Raw genomic sequence first — 17,869 nt, 5'->3', positions numbered from 1 at the left:
TTAGATAAAATTCACTGTGATTTGTGGGGTCCTGCTCCTGTTTTATCTTGTCAGCAATTTAAATATTATATTGTGTTTGTGAATGATTACTCTAGGTATACTTGGTTATATCCATTGAAAAGAAAATCTGAGTTCTTTACTTGTTTTTTGAAATTTCAAAGGATGGTTGAGAACCAATTAGAAAGGAAAATAAAAATTCTCCAAAGCAATGGAGGAGGAGAATTCAAATCTCTTGCTCTACAAAAACACTTGGAAGAAAATGGAATTCACCATCACTTTAGCTGTCCTCACACTCCCCAACAAAATGGGGTGGCTGAGAGGAAGCATAGAGTCTTGTAGAAACAGGTTTGGCTATATTATTCTAATCGAATACTCCTCTAAAATATTGGGTAGATAGTTTTCTTACAGCAAGTTTTCTTATAAATCGACTGCCATCGAAATCTCTAAATATGAAATCTCCTTTTTTTAAAACTGTTTCTCAAAGAGCCTAACTATAAAAATCTTAGAGTATTTGGGTGCAGATGTTTTCCATATCTAAGAGACTATGCTAAAAATAAATTTTCTAAAAAAAACATATCCTTGCATTTTTATTGGATATAGTCCTTCACACAAAGGTTTTAGATGTCTTGATCCCAATACAAACCGCATTTACATGTCTGTCATATTTGATGAAGAATGTTTTCCCTTTAAAAATAAATGTGTTAACAAATCCGTGCAGCCTCTAGTTATGACTAATTTTTCAGGTTTGGAAGAATGGATGGTTCAAGGAAATGACTCCACCAAAGACATTACTTCAGACAACAACACCATTAGAAAAAAAATCAATGTTGAAGTGACTACACCAGCTAGATTTCAAGACATCATAGTGGACGAAATCAAGGAAAATAATAAAGTAGAATCTACTAAATCAACCACGGTACAAATGCAAAAAGAAGACATTTCATCAACTACACCATGTATGCAGGAAGGAGACCCTCAATTTGCTCCAATTTCTGCACCAAGTCAAACAGGAATACTGCCCTATCCAAGACAATGTGATGATAGTTCTTCATCAAAGGCTTTACAAGGAATGAACCAGGAAGTGGAAAACATCATTGGCAATTCTGAAATCGTGCCTTATACCAATGAGCTTCTTAATCCTTCACTTAGTCACTCATCTCATGAATTACCTAACATTAGCAATCAATTGGTTATTGACTTAACTCCTTTGTGTGCAGGACAAACAAAATCTCCATCTGTCAGTGACAACACTCAAAGAAGCCCATCTCACTCAATGATAACAAGAAGAAAATTAGCCTTAAATCCAAATCTTGATCCCACATTAACTAAAGAAGTTCAAGTTGTTAGAAAATACAAACAACAGCCTCTCTCCCTTATGGCTCAATGCTTCACTTCAGAACCGAAAACTATAAAATAGCCTTGACCGTTCCCCACTGGAAAACAGCTATGGAGGAAGAGATGACTGCCTTACAAGTTAACAAGACTTGGCAGCTTGTCCCAAGGCCGAATAACATCAATATTGTTGGCTCTAAGTGGATCTTCAAAACAAAACTAAAAGAGGATGGCACAATAGAACGACACAAAGCAAGATTAGTAGCTCAAGGCTACACCCAAATAGAGGGACTAGATTACGAAGAAACATACAGCCCCGTGGTTAAACCAACCACAATAAGGCTAGTTCTTACCTTAGCCGTAAATGCAGGGTGGATTCTAAAACAATTAGATGTGAAGAATGCTTTTTTACATGGAATTCTCAAAGAAGAAGTCTACATGGAGCAACCACCAGGTTTTTCTAGCCCTACTTTACCAAACCATGTGTGTAAACTTCAAAAATCACTCTATGGTCTTAAACAAGCACCTACAGCATGGTTTGATAGACTAGCATCCTTTTTACAACACATTGGTTTTTTTTGCTCAAAATCTAACCCATCCTTGTTTATTCTAAAACAAAACTCCACCCTTATAATTATGTTGATATATGTAGATGATATAATTATCACAGGGTCCAATCCAGAAAGCTTACAACAACTCATTGATAGATTGGCCTTAGAATTTTCTTTGAAAGGCTTAGGAATTCTTCACTTCTTTCTTGGTATTCAGGTTCATAAAACTGCAAATGGTATTGTCCTCTCTCAAGGTAAGTACACTCGTGAAGTACTTGCGAAGGCCCAAATGTTAGAAGCCTCACAGAACACTACTCCCATGCCTACTTTTGTTATAATCCAAGCAGATGATATGAATCTTGTGAATGCTAAAGAATACAGAAGTCTAGTTAGGTTATTACAATATCTTACTCTCACTCGACCAGACATAGTGCAGGCAGTGAATCGTGTGTGCCAGCATCTTCAACAACCAATACTCAAGAATCTTAAAGCAGTCAAGAGGATCCTATGATACCTGAAAGGCACCCTTAATTATGGTATCACTTTTTACAAAAATAGTACTCTAAATTTATATGCCTTTTGTGATGCAGATTGGGGAGGTTGTCCATTAACACGTCGAAGCACCACTGGATTTTGTGTCTTCATTGGATCAAATTGCATCTCATGGTCTTCCAAAAAGCAACCAACAGTCGCATGATAAAGCTCTGAAGCTGAGTATCAAGCAATGGCATCAACTACAGCTGAACTAACATGGATCACGTTTCTTCTTCGCGATATGAGCATACCACTTCACAAGGCACCTCAACTATTCTGTGACAACATAAGTGCACTCCATATGTCTATAAACCCTGTATTCCATGCTCGCACAAAACATATTGAGATGGATTATCACTTTGTGCGAGAGAAGGTAGCACTTGGATCTCTTATAACTACTTATGTGCCCTCACGCCAACAAATTGCAGATATCTTCACCAAGCCATTGGTAAAGAACACTTTCAAAGATCTCCGAAACAAACTAGGTGTTCGTTTATCACTGCCACCAGTTTGAGGAAGGATATTAAACCAAATACATTAGTATACTGCCAATATTCTCCTCAGAAAATTATCAGCAAATATATCGGCATTTGTGAGTCACAATCTCAGCAAATATCAGCAAGTTTCTTTGTAAATTTGTCCTCATTTATGTCGCTAAGTCTGCTGTAATTAAAGGCTGCTTATGGAATGATTCCTAATCAATCCTTTTGCTTAAATGCTTTTAATTACTTACCTAAATAGGTGACTAAATTGGGAAACAACATTCAAATCCTTTTACCGTTGGACCTTACCCCAAGCTGTCATATGACCTCAATATGCAGTAGCAGATTTATGGTCTTTCCTAGTTTATGTCTTCCCATTTTTTGTCCTTTGTGTCACAGCTATATGTATTGAGTTTAGCTAAAGGTTATGGATGAAGGCAATACAAAATCATTTTTTTTAACTTTTGAGCACCTTGATAAACTCTTTATTTAGTCCTGTCATTAAACCAGTTACCATACGTGTTCTTTTAACCCTAGCTTTAGCTAAGAATTTGATTGTTCGTCAACTTGATGTCAATAATGCATTCCTTCATGGTATCTTAATTGAGGAAGTTCTTATGGATCAACCGACTAGCTTTCATGTCTCATAATCTACTACTACTGTTCCTTTAGTTTGTAAATTGAAGTAGGCATTGTATGGTTTGAAACAAGCACCTCATGCTTGGTTTGATTGCTTGAAAGCCTTTCTTTTCTCTGCTGGTTTCATTAACTCTCGAGCTGACACCTCTCTTTTTATGCGTGTTACTCCTGCTTCCTGTTGTTATGTATTGATCTATGTAGATGACATCATTATTACGGGCTCCTCTTCTTCTGATATCAGCACATTGATTGATGACTTACATCTTACTTTAGCTCTTAAAGATTTGGGCACTTTGAGTTAATTTTTGGGTATTGAGGTCTCCTATCCTCAATTTGGTGGCATGTTTTATTCACAGAAGAAGTACATTTCTGACTTACTTCGTAAATCACAAATGTCTGATGCAAACTCTATATCTACACCTATGGCCAGTGGTAGTATTTTGTCTGCCCGTGGTGGTGAACGGTTTCATGATCCTCATCTCTATAGGAGTATTGTGGGCTCTTTACAATATGCTACTGTCACTCATCAAGAGATCTCTTATTCAGTTAATAAAGTGTGTCAATTTATGCACACTCTCACTCTCTAGCATTGACAGGCAGTTAAACGTATATTGCGGTATTTGCATGGTACTTTGGAGCATGGTTGATATAGAAATGATTGACTCATGATTGGGTTGACTTTGAGCATGAGCTTCATTTGAGCTGATTTTAGCTTCCTCCTCTTGTAGGCTTTCCCCGTGCACTCCGTGATCACTCATTTCTATATCAATGGTGTTCTTCTCTCCAAATCATCTCAACTTCGGGTCCATGGCTTTGCTGATGCTGACTGGGCTTCAGACCCAGATGATAGGAAGTCCACCTCTGGTTATTGCATTTATTTTGGAGGAAATTTGGTTGCTTAGGGTTCAAAGAAGCAACAAATCATTTCTCGTTCCAGCACTGAAGCTGAATTCCGCTGCTTGGCTAATGCTGCAATGGAACTACTTTTGGTTACAATCTCTTATCAGAGAACTTGCTGTTGATATTCCTCATCCTCCTATTTTGTGGTGTGACAATTTGGGCCCTGTTCACCTCAGTGCAAACCCCATATTACATTCTCGTACTAAACATGTTGAATTGGACATTTATTTTGTTCGTGATTTGGTTTTGCAAAAGAAATTGGTGGTTTTTCATCTTCCTTCTTCTTCTGCCAAGTCCTTTTGTGATTTACGTTCCAAGCTCAATGTTTATTCTTCCTCTGCCATTGGCTTGCGAAGAGGTATTAAGGAGGCACACTGAGATTTGTTTTAATTTAATTTCCATTAAGCAATATTGATTCATATATGTATTGAAACAACCTTTGAACGACTTTCTTTTGAGCATTGTAACAAACTTTGAAGGGTTAGTTGGGGAGTTTGTTGATTTGTTATGTATTTTTTATCTTTTCACTACACCTTCTATAAAACGAGGTTTGTAGTTTTTTTGAGGAATATATGAAAAGATAGCCCATCTTTGTGATCTTTTCATTTTCACCATTAGAATTTCTTTCTTAAAATTTTGTTAGTGTAGCAAGCGTCTAAAACGATGACGTGATCTATGGTGGATGTGGATGTGGTGGTTAGTGCAGCGAAGGAGGCGACAGTGTTTTGTTGGTGAAGAAGATGGAGAGGGAAAGAAAAAAATGAGAGTAATAAAAGAATGAAAAAAAACACGCATGGGATGAGACAATAAAAAAATATAATAAAAATTGATGCATCATTTAAAATTCTGACTTCGCCAATCCCACGTCATATTTCATTAGTCAAATAACTGCCAACCTTAATCAATAAAAACCATTTGGAGTGTCAATTTTAACTTTAGTTATTAAGGGTCTGTTTGATAACGTTATGGTTTCTTACCATTTGTAACTAACTCTAGGATCGTTTGTTTCTGAAGAAAAATGTATTGCATGGTTCTAACCTCTAAGAATTCAAGTATGATAAAACGTTGTTTTCAAATTTTCAATACAAGTGTGAGAATGTTCCCAAAAAATGAAAAACAAGAAACAAAGTTAGTTGAAAAATACATAGATTTCTTAACAAAATTGGAAACGAAAAATAAGAAACGAGAATGTTACCAAACGAGCCCTATGTTTCTTGTTTCTCATGTTTTTTAAAACATTATCAAAATTGTATAGAGATTTTGGAAATGTTTCTTATTATTTCTTATTCTCTTTTTCAATTTGTTACAAAAATGGTTTAATCATAAAATTCATTTTTTTAATAAAAAATAAACTAAACATAAATATTACCCAATAAGCTTTACAAGTGAAGGCACTCCTAAAACTTTCGGGAAATTGACACCAATAATCTTCAAAAGTTTTTGGAATGCTCGAATGACTCACCCTTTTTAATTGTGCCCCTTTATTCAATTGAATTGAATGACCCACTTTAATATTTAATTGAATTAAAATTGGAAGGAAATTACACCGTTACCCCTTTATTCAAAAATCAAATCGTTCATCCCTTTGTCTTCTCCTTCAAATTTCTTCTCCGTTTCCCTTCGAGATAAGTTCGATTCTGTTAATTTTTGTTATTTTCCATTAATTTGAATGGTAGGGTTTTGATTTTCATTACTGTTGAGTAGTTGAATATTAGGTTTTTTCATTGATTCCATTTTCCGGTGTCTTTTTGATGAACGAAAACATGAATTACATTGCATCGATTTAGGTTTCGTTTCTCGTGTATTTCATTTTTCAAAAAATAGGAAGACTGTTTACTCTTTGTTTCGTTCATTGTTTTTGGTTCTTTAGTGTATTTTCTATGAAATTGAGTTATGTGGTCTCTGTGTGTGAGGTTTGTTTGAGAAATATTTGTGGTGGAGGTTGAAGAAGAAGGGTCAACTCAGGCGAAGTAGGATGGATCTCGTGCGAGGTTGAAGAAATTCCAAACCTGGCTCGAGGTTTCTAAGCCTCTATCCAATTTCTCGGGAACGACCTCGAGCGAGGTTGACCCAAGTGTAACAACCCATATTTTCTAATACGGTCATTCTGACAAAATGCGGAAGCGTAAACAACTAAACACTAAATTAACGGAAAGACTTCAATAAGATACTATGACAAAAGATAAGGACAGGTCCAACTTTGAAACAAAAAAATAACCTACATTATGATAAAGCCAAAGAATAACTACCAGAACTAACTAAGTTCTCATAAGCTAATAACAATGGAAAATACTAAAGATTTCAACTCCTCATGCCAGAACGCTATTCCTCAATCACTATCTGAGTAGTCACTTGAACCTTCATCTAAAAACATTTAGAAAACAGAAAAAAAATGAGTACAAAAATACTCAATAAGCAATTTCCATATCGAATTTAGAAATTTATTTTCCTTTCAAAACATTCGTAAACAAAAATACGAACAAATCAAAACTTTTAAAGTCCAATTTTCAAAACTTTCAAAGTAAACTAGATTTTAAAAAACAAAAGTTTTCAAATAAGGTAAAATTTCCAGTCAATCAAAACAAACTTTCATTCTTTCAAAACAAACTTTCATTCATTCAAAACAAACTTTCATTCGATCAAACTTCAAATCCTTCAAAATAAACTTTCTTTCAATCAAAATTTTCAAAGTTCATTCTAAAACACTTGGTACAACTTTCAAACTTTTGAATAACTAAATCATTCAAACATTAAAAACAATCTTACATTCATTCATACTTTCAAAATCAGAGTGGAATGTTGCATTATTTGGGTAGCCTACAGAACATATGTGGTTACCCGTCGGTAACACCAAATCAATCAGAAGTTTCTATCAGAGTTGTCGAATTAATATAGACCAGAACAGAGTTGTCGAAATAATATCGACCAGAACAGAGTTACTTAAGTATGAGGCCATGTGAGTGTGAATCTTCATTCCCAAGGAATTCCAAACCACAAAAGTGTCTTCCCACAAATAAGCCAGAAAAGAAATTCATCAATTCCAAATTAGGCTACTACCCCAAATAACCAAAACGTTCCTCAAAACAAAATCATGGCATATCCGGATAGCCCTATCAAATCAATCAAAATATCTTTCAAATAAAATGCAAAACAAATACTTACTTTCAATATTAAATTAATTCAAAACATTGAAATAATTTAAAATAAACTTTATCAATCTTCCAAAGCATGATTTCAAATATTTCACAAATAAACAAAATATCAATTTCAAACCTTTAAATAAATTTAAACAAAACTTTATAAAATCATTTAAGAATACTTCAAATACTTTGCAAATAAACATAATTTCAATTGTCAAATTAGTTTTCAAATCCATAATAAAACTTCAATTTCATATGCAAGATATCAATTTCAAATCTTCCTATCAAATCCAAAATACATTTTAGTTTTTTGAAATATGACAAATCACTTACAACACTTTTCGAAAGGATACGGTAAATCACTTATAATACTTTTTCGAAGGGATATGACAAATTACTTACAACACTTTTTGAAGGGATACGGTAAATTACTTATAATACTTTTTCGAAGGGATATGACAAATTACTTACTTCTTTCAAAAATCCTACGAATCTTCAACTTAGAGCCCTAGAAACAACCAATATCCAAAATCAATTCTTAAATCCTTTCCAAGGATTTAAAATTCAACCAATTACCAACCCAAATCTTATCTACCCAATTTTCCCATTCAAAACACTTTTTTATGCAAAATAATTAGGAAAGTATGATTTAGGGCTACAAAACCAGATTTGAAAACTAGGTTAAAAAGCCTCTAAAATCAACCATAACAACCTTTAAAAATACAAGAATCGATATATATCAATACGAACTATATTTACAAAAATTTTCTCAATAAAAAAAGCATAAAAACCTTCTAAACAATTGAAAATTTGGGGATTTTAAATTTGAAAAATTTTCTGTTTTATAAAATAAAACTTCCAAGAAATTTTCCATAAAACAATTAACAATTTACTAATTTTTATAGGAAAAATCAGATCTGAAAACCATATAGAAAACCTTTAAAACTTGGTAAAACCATATAATTTTTCATGTAAAAATCATAACAACAAACTATAATTTATAGGATACAAATAGGTAAACTTTTTATGCAAAAAGAGTCTCAATATAGCCCAAAAACAATCTCATAAACAAAAAGATTCAAACAAAAAATTCGAGAAAATTTTTAGGGCACAAGTCCTTAAAATCTTTTATTCTAAAAAAACAAAGACCTCAAAACTTTTAAAACAATGAGGAAGAAAATCTTACCGATCTTTGAGAGAAAATACCAAAACTCTTGTTCTTTTGTTTTCTTTTTCTCTTTGACAGAAAACTAGGTCTAACCGTTTAAGAAAATAAAACCTAGGGTTTAAAGGCTTTTATAACAAACCCTAATGAATCCTTATTTAAAAAAGATAATAAAAATATAAAGATTTAATAAAACTCTTTCTTTTTATTTTTTTCAAATTATAAGAACAAATTATCTTTTAAAAATAATTTTTAAAACAAAAATTTATATATATATATATATATTTTTAGAAAAAATAAAGAAAACCATTAAATAAAAATAATAATTTAAATATATATATATATATATATATATTTCTTTTTTCGGTTGTTACACCAAGGGAATTCAAATACACACAACCTCGCACGACATTTGTGCTCTCTGTTATTTTTCTCACGTTCGACCTCGGGCGAGGTCGAGCCCGAGGTATTCGGAAGAGGCTGAACCTCGAGGTTGAGCCTCGAGGCTCGGCCTCTTCAAATACCTCGGGCTCAATCTTGTGGTTAACCTCGAGGTTGAGCCCGAGGTTGAACATATTTCGAATACCTCGGGCTTAAACTTCCTAAATCCTAAACCACGTTCGAGGTTACTCCCACTTCGCCCGAGTTCAGTCTTCTTCAACCTCCCATCACCTCAACCTCCGACATTTCAACAAACATTACACCACCACCACAACACAGAAGAACCACAAAGAGCAAAAAATCAAGAACAAATAAACAAAGTAGATTTCCTTTCCCAAAAATGAAATCCAAGTCGATGGAAAACTAAATTAATGGTTTATCATTCATGTATTTCTTCATCTAAGCATCGGAAAACATAATCGACGGAAAAAAAAGACCATTAACTCCTCAGACGCAATCAAAAACCAAGTCCTAATCTTCAAAATCGATCGCTCACTATATACGTTAACAGAAATCGAACTTTTCTCGAAATTTTAATCTTAAGATTAACTTTCTTGCAAGAGGAATTAGCAATGGGAGAACGAAGAAGAAATCTCGAACAGTTTCTTTTTTGAATTGAGGGATACTGCTGTAACTTCCTTTCAATTTAAATTCAATTAAATATTAAAAAAGCGGGTGATTTGGACACAATTAACGAGGGTGGGTCACTTTCCTTGCGTGCTTTCCGAATGACCTCTTTCCCTTCTAGTCGAAAGAGAGCCACAGATTAAATGGCATACAGCAGAATTCAGAGTCGCATCCCAAAATCTTGTCTACAATCAACCAATTTTTGGTGTTCAATTCCTCCTCGTCGGTCGCTGTGCTCCCTTCTCCCCCAAATCGAGCCCTCCAAAGATGCGGATTTGGTGTCTCAGATCCTTCTCCACCACCACAACCCTTTCCACGCCATGGAATCCTCCCTCCAACTCCACGCCATCGCCTTCTCCTCCCACCTCCTCGACCAGACCCTCCTCCGCCTCTCCCACGCCTCCAAAATCGCCCTCGCCCTCTTCAACTACGCCAATTCCCTCCCCTCCGCCCCCGCCGCCGCCTCCTCCTACAACATCCTCGTCGACGCCCTCGCCAAGGTCCGCCAATTCGACGCCGCCTGGCACCTCATCGTCCAAATGCACCAGACATCTCTCCCCCCTTCTTCCGCCGCTTTCCTTTTGCTGATTCGTCGCTTGATTTCCGCCGGCCTCACTCGCCAGGCCCTTCGCGCCTTCGACGACATCGAGGGGTTTACGGGAATCAAGGTACGGAACGATGAATTTTACTATTTGGTGGACACGCTGTGTAAATACGGGTATGTTAAAGTAGCGGCGGAGGTTTTCAACAAAAGGAAGCACGATTTTGGTGTTGATACGAAAATTTATACCATTTTGATATATGGGTGGTGTAAGATTGGTCAAATTGGGATGGCGGAGAGGTTTCTGAGGGACATGGTGGGGCGTGGGATTGAGCCCAATGTGGTTACTTACAATGTTCTGTTGAATGGGGTTTGTAGGCGGGCGAGTCTGCATCCGGAGGGGAGATTCGAGAGGACAATAAGGAATGCGGAGAAGGTGTTCGATGAAATGCGGCAGAGAGGGATTGAGCCTGATGTGACCAGTTTTTCCATTGTGCTTCATGTGTACAGCCGCGCACACAAGCCGCAGTTGTCGCTCGACAAGTTGAAGCAGATGAAAGAGCTTGGAATCTCTCCGACCGTGGCGACTTATACTTCGGTGATCAAATGCCTCTGCTCTTGTGGTAGGCTAGAAGATGCAGAGGACTTGCTTGGAGAAATGGTGAGCACTGGAATTTCTCCATCCCCAGCAACTTATAATTGTTTCTTCAAAGAGTACAGAGGTAGAAAGGATGGGGCTGGTGCTTCACGGTTGTACAAGAAGATGAAAGAGGACTGTTTATGCCCTCCTAGTTTGCACACCTACAACATATTACTAAGCTTGTTTTTCAATCTGGGCAAGAAGGAGGCTCTGAGAGAGGTGTGGAACGACATGAAAGAGAGCGGTAGAGGGCCGGATTTGGATTCGTATACGACGATGATCCACGGGTTGTGCGAGAAGCAGAAATGGAGGGAGGCTTGTCAATTTTTTGTAGAGATGATAGAGAGGGGGTTTCTTCCTCAGAAGGTGACATTTGAGATGCTTTACAAGGGGTTGATACAGTCTGATATGTTGAGAACTTGGAGGAGGTTGAAGAAGAGGCTGGAAGAAGAGTCTATAACATATGGTTCGGAGTTAAAAAATTATCAGCTTAAGCCTTATAAGAGATGATGGATAATTATAGGCCAAGTGAGTTTTATATATTGAAGTTTAGAAGGTTTTTTTCCTCTCATTTTATATTATTTTGCATTTTTTTTCCTTTTTTTTTTAGCACAACAGGTGGGGTGGGGAATTTGATTTAGGTATATGTCAATTTACTACTTAGCTATGCTCGCTTGGTTGGAGGTATATGCCAATTACGACTGAGCTATGTTCGTTTTGGCGCTGCTTTGCATATCTGTGGTGCTTCATCTTGTGAGATATACCAATTCTAACTGTGCATTATTGCAACCAATACAAGTAATCAGCATAAAAATAAAAGGTAAAAAAAAAACTTAGATGTGCCTATTGAAACGTGAGAGTGAATTCAAACAATTAGGCAAAAATAAGGGAAATAAGGGAGCGTTTGATTGGTGATCTAAAACGTAGATCTAGAAATAAAGGATTCAAATACAATAGTTGCATTTTGTATATTCACTGTTCTTGAGTATTTGATAGTAGATTAAAAATTTGAATATGGATGTAAAAATTTGTTGAAACTGTGTTGGGCAATGAATTCAAAATAAATTAGGTCTCATAATAAGAATTACATTAAATTTCAAGATTTGATTATAAATATATTAGCATATTTGAAATGGTAAATTTGAGATAAGTAGAATTTTACAAAATTATATAAATTATAATATTTCATATGTTTATTTAAACAAAAATGAGACGAATTTGCAATATGATAGTGTATATTTTCATTAATTTTTTTTATCTTAGTAACTGTAGTCGCAATTACCGATTCATGTCCTTTTTATCTTATTATTATGATAACAGATAAAAGTAAACCACAAAAAATGTAGCTGATTTATTGAGTATTACTCCTTCGATTATGAAAAAGATAAATTAATTGGTTAATGTATTTAGATTATATTAAAATTTAGTACACTTTAATTTATTAATGGCTAACTTTTATGATATAACTTATAACTTAATTATTTTATAAGTGTGGTAATTTTATTGGATAAATTTCTATTATATGATTCTTTATTTATACATGAAAATTATTTATAAATGCATTAAAAATAATTGGTTAAAAAACACATTTGGTACTTCTGTGAAAGTAACAATTTAGTTCTTAAATTTTCAATAGTAATGATTTAATCCATGTACTTTTAAAATGGTAACAATTTAACCCCTACTATTAAAAATTTAGTTAGATTTAATCCAAATCTGATGCGGCTTATATCTATGTGTACAAGTAATGTCCAACTCTGCAATCGATTCAATTGAATCGGTATCAGATTAAAAAACACAATAATTATAAAAGAAAAATGTCTCCCCAATCCCCAGCCCCCACATTTCATGACTTTTCACCTTATTCTCCACGCTATCTCATTCTCGTCCCCCTCTATAAACTCCAAGAAGCTCAAGCTGCAATTCGGCGATGAATCAGTGCACAAAATTTGCACGCCAATTTTTTTTTTTGGGAACTCTTAATCTTCCCCACGAATGTAATTATGACATTCGCGTATTGTACCGCAGATACGCAATGGCGCTAGTCGTGCTGCCTTACGACACTCCCAGGAACACAAAGACGAACTTCGTTTTTTTTCCCTGGTTGAAACCCAAAAAAACCATTAATAAGCGAAAGCAGAATCAAACACTCATTTCATTATTTTCAAAATGGAGAAAAAGGGAGAAGAAATCGTTATCGTTACTCGGCACCAAACGGAGAAAATTTTGGTGTCTCTTCCCCAACCTCCGATGAAAACACCGAAAGCAACAAAGAGACCCCACACCCAGAGGTAAGAACAGCGGCCGCCACGTACGACAGTGCTAGAAGACTCTCGAAGAGAGTATCAGAAGTGATTATCATTTTTAACTCCAAACTTCTGAATATAGGGATTGAGCGTAGACCGTCGGAGATTCTCATACAAAGGGTTGAGAGTCCCTCACGGTCAGATCATTATTATGGGGAGAGAATTTATGGTTGTTGGAGCAATATGAGGAAGAAGACGTTGTTGTGTTGTGGAACCCACTGCCTTGAAAGCAAAATTTGGCACGACCACGGTGCGTTAATTGCCAGTTGCTTCCCAAGGTTAACACAACACACGAATTCTGGCGTATACTCGCCGAAAAATGGATTGGAATCAACTCAAAACAAACTTGAAAACAGAAAGTGGAAAGGGAATTGAGAGAGAATTAGAAAGAGAGAAAAATGTTATCAGAATGATGTGTTGTAAATGAGAAGATGGTGGGTATATATAGGGTTGGATGGAAACCACTTTTCTTCATTTTATTATTTAAAACAATAAAAGGTAAACTACTCACCACTCAAAATGAAACCGTTCACCAATTGACTGGCCTGGGAGGAAAAATGTTTACAAACCCCAATGAAATCCCAACTATTTAACTAAGTCAAAATTAACTTTGATTTTAATGGGCCTAGTAGTGTGGGTGGATCAAAGTGGCCCAAATGCCATCAAATTATTATTTTTCCCTTTTGATATTCCTAACAATCCCCTACAAATGACAAAAGGAGAAAATATAATAATAGAATTCTGAGCAAATATAGGAATAAAACTTAAGTATTAATATCTTACGATATGAATTAATGCATTGTGAAGTGAGACAACCTAAGTAGTGACAATTCTTGAACTTTCAATAATTATGGTTGAGACCCCCACAACACATTTGAATCCTTCATTTTGATTCTGCGATATACAACAAGTGCTTTTTCATGGTCATGCACATAGAACCTTGGATCACGTGAAAGCTCTAGAAAGAGACCCTAAACTCTTTCATAGAAGGCAGCCTCACCCCCACAATCACGTTAGTGCTTCATAAAGTTTATCAAAGATAAACTACTCAAAACTTAGCTAGGAACTTTGTAACTAATCCATCAAGTCTATGAATAGACCACCCGAAGACTGAGCTATGAATTTATATTACTCATCAACAATTCATCAAGTCTACACATAAATCACCCAACAAGGGTTATGGACTCACAATTGATGTATCAGGGGTTTTAGCCCCATACATGCCGAGGACTCAAGGATTACTCTCCTTGTTAGGCCTTTTGTGAGAGGATCTGCCAAGTTCCTCTCGGGCCTTACATACTCCAAGGATATTACCCCACCTTTTAGCAACTATTTCACAGCTCCTTGTCTCAAGCGTATATGCCTCCTCTAGCCATTGTACACACTGTTTTTGGCAATCCCTATGGCAACTTGGGAGTCACAATGTAGGGACACTGGCACAAATGCCCTCCACAATGGCACATCTCCAAGAAGACTTCTGAGTCATTCAGCCTCTTGCCGTACTAGTTCAAGTGCTATGAACTCAGACTCTATGGTGGAACGTGCTATGCATGTCTGTTTTGCTGACTTCCACGATATAGCTCCTCCACCTACAATAAACACATATCCACTAGTGGAGCTTACCTCATCGTTATCTGTAACCCAGTTTGCATCACAATATCCTTCTAACACAGCAGGAAATTTATTAAAATGCAAACTATAATCCATTGTCCCTCTTAAATATCTTAATAAACGATGAAGAGCATTCCAATGTTCTTTACTAGGATTATGTGTATATCTACTCAATTTACTAACTACATATGCAATATCAGGTCCAGTGTAGTTCATTAAAAACATAACACTGCCTATGATCTTTGCGTATTCAGATTGAGATACACTGTCACCCTTATTTTTCTTAAGACTTATGCTCGCATCATAGGGTGTTCTAACAGGTGGTTTATCAAAGCAGTCAAATTTCTTTAGCATTTTCTCAATATAATGTGATTGACATAAAGATAAACCTTTATATATTTTTTTTATTTTCACACCAAGTATTACATCTACCTCTCCTAAGTCTTTGATTTCAAAATGTGAAGACAACAATAACTTAGTATTATTAATGACATCTAAGTTTGTACCAAAAATCGGCATGTCATCAACATATAAGCAAATAATCACACATTCAGCTCCAAAACTCTTTGAATAAACACATGTATCCCAGCAATTTACTTTATAGCCATTGTTTACTAAAGTACTATTAAACTTTTTATATTACTGTTTGGGAGTTTGTTTTAGACCATAGAGTGATTTTTTAAGCTTGCATACTTTATTTTCTTGACCAACCACTACAAGACCTTCAGGTTGAGTCATATAGATATCTTCTTCTAAATCTCTATTAAGAAAAGTTGTTTTTACATCCATATGATGTATTAACAGGCCATGAATAGCAGCAAGAGAAATTAGATATCTAATAGTGGCTATTTTGGTTATAGGAGAATATGTATCAAAATAATCAATACCAAATTTCTGTGTGTAACCTACAACCACTAATCTAGCCTTGTATTTGTCTATTGAACCAACTGGTCATTTTCCTTTTAAAGGTCCATTTGCTCCTAATAGGTTTATTTCCCAGGTAGATCTACCAAGTCCCAAGTTTGATTCAGAACTATGGAATCTAACTCACTTTTAATTGCATCCTTCCATACGCTAGAATCTATTGAATTGATTGCTTCTTGGTAGGTTTTAGGATCTTCTTCTATTAAATACACGCAAGCAAAATGATCATCTATCTTATCACAATTTTCAATAAAAAATGTAGTTAAAAAATAAGGTCCAAAACTTTTGCTAGTTCTCTGCCTTTTACTTTTCCTAGGTTCAGGATTCTTAGTCATAGGTTCTATCATAGAATCACATGTATAAGGAACAGACATAAGCACTAGTTCTAAGTCTCCACTAGATTCACTAACATATTTTATCATGGGAAATATATTTTCAATGAACACAACATCTCTAGATCCTACCGTGGGTTTTTTGAACTCTGGATATGCTACTTTTGCCAGACACCCCCACACTCTTAAGTAGCTTAGGTTTGGTGGATATCATTTCCAAAGCTCGTATGGTGTCTTATCCAACCTTTTGTGAGGAATTCTGTTAAGAATGAAACAAGCAGAGATGACAGCTTCCCCCACATATTATCAGATAAACCAGAGCTCAAAAGCATAGCATTCATCATTTCTTTTAGAGTTCTATTCTTACGTTCAACTATTCCATTCTGTTGAGGTGAATAAGGAGCAGTAACTTCATGTACAATACCATGCAATTCACAAAAATCTGTAAGAGAGTTGTCACTATATTCACCACCTCCATCAGATCTTAACCTTTTTATCTTTCTATCCATTTGGTTTTCTACCTTAGTTTTGAATTTAAAAAACATGCTGCTTGCTTCATCTTTAGATTTTAGAAGATACATTTTAGTTTATCTGGAGAAATCATCAACAGATGAAATGTAGTATTTTTTACCGCCTCTACTAGTGATGCTCTTGAAGTCAGCTAGATCTGAATGGATTAATTCTAATAGTTCAGTGCTCCTAGTAGTGACAGGTTTAAAGGGTTTTTTTAGCAAATTGCCTCTATACATATATGACATTTTCCAGTTTCATGCAGTTCAGAAGCATTTATTAAATTTAAACTTTTAAGTCTTTTAATAGGTGCAACATTCACATGACCTAGTCTACCATGCCATAGATGAATGGATTCAAATATATAAGCAGAACTAGAATTACTTTCATTCATTGTACCAGAAGCAATCATATTGTTAAGGACAAATAAATCATCAGCTAGATACCCCTTACCAACAAAATCACCATGCTTTGTGATGATAACCTTGTCGGCCTAAAAAACAATCCTAAGTCCCCCTCTGTTTAGTAAACTTCTAGATAGCAAGTTCCTACGTAGAGAAGGAACATACAAAACATCACTTAAAAATAAAGTTTTGCCAGATGTGAGTTTTAGAAGAATCTTCCATTTTCCAAGGACTCTAGCCGTAGCTGAGTTACCCATGAAAACAAATTCGCCGTCAGTAGAATCATGAAACTCATGAAAAAGGTTTCGGTTTGAGTAGAAGTGTCGAGAAGCTCCTGTGTCTAGAACCCAATCGGACTTGTTTTCAACTAAGTTTGCTTCCACAACCACAGCAGCAATGATGTCGTCCGTCTCAGTAATGTTGGCTTGTGGAGCATGCTTTTGTTACGACTTTCCTTTCCTCTGGTTGCACTGGTAGAACTTGTGTCCAGATTCCCCGCACATGAAACACACTATCTTTGATTTTTCAATTCTTCCACGGGGACTCTTGAATTGAAACCCTATTTTCTTTTGGACTCGTTCCTCGGCAACCTGTTTTCCTTTACTTTTGAACATGTCTTTATTTACACCAGAAGATTCAATTAGGTTAGCTTTAACTGAATTGACAAGTTGAGAAGAGAGCTTATCCTTTTGCCTATTGGCTTCTTCTGTGCTCATATGACTAATCAATTCTTGTAAGGTCAGATCTTTCTTCTTGTGTTTCAGATGATTGCGATAATCACTCTAGGAAG

At 35.5% G+C, this 17,869-nt stretch overlaps 1 protein-coding gene and 1 pseudogene across 1 annotated transcript; one reads left to right on the top strand and one right to left on the bottom strand.

Moving 5' to 3' along the window:
• Positions 1-9,929: 9,929 nt before the first annotated feature.
• On the top strand, positions 9,930-11,781 carry LOC111020103 (pentatricopeptide repeat-containing protein At2g13420, mitochondrial). Its single transcript, XM_022296667.2, has one exon. It carries the CDS (start codon positions 9,955-9,957, stop codon positions 11,500-11,502), a length of 1,548 nt encoding a protein of 515 aa, XP_022152359.2. The 5' UTR covers positions 9,930-9,954; the 3' UTR covers positions 11,503-11,781.
• Positions 11,782-14,780: 2,999 nt separating this feature from the next.
• LOC148213163 (secreted RxLR effector protein 161 pseudogene) lies at positions 14,781-15,263 on the bottom strand (annotated as a pseudogene).
• Between the last annotated feature and the right edge of the window lie 2,606 nt (positions 15,264-17,869).

This window comes from Momordica charantia, assembly GCF_013281855.1.
Source record: "Momordica charantia cultivar OHB3-1 chromosome 1 unlocalized genomic scaffold, Mcharantia_2.0 BLBB01000001.1, whole genome shotgun sequence".
In the NCBI taxonomy this organism is placed as follows: Eukaryota; Viridiplantae; Streptophyta; class Magnoliopsida; order Cucurbitales; family Cucurbitaceae; genus Momordica; species Momordica charantia.
Note: the sequence above shows the minus strand (reverse complement) of the source record. Positions and strands in the feature narration are given on the sequence as shown.

Excerpts from the sequence above, each read along its gene's own strand:
- LOC111020103 (XM_022296667.2), top strand. The coding sequence starts at position 9,955 with ATGGCATACAGCAGAATTCAGAGTCGCATCCCAAAATCTTGTCTACAA.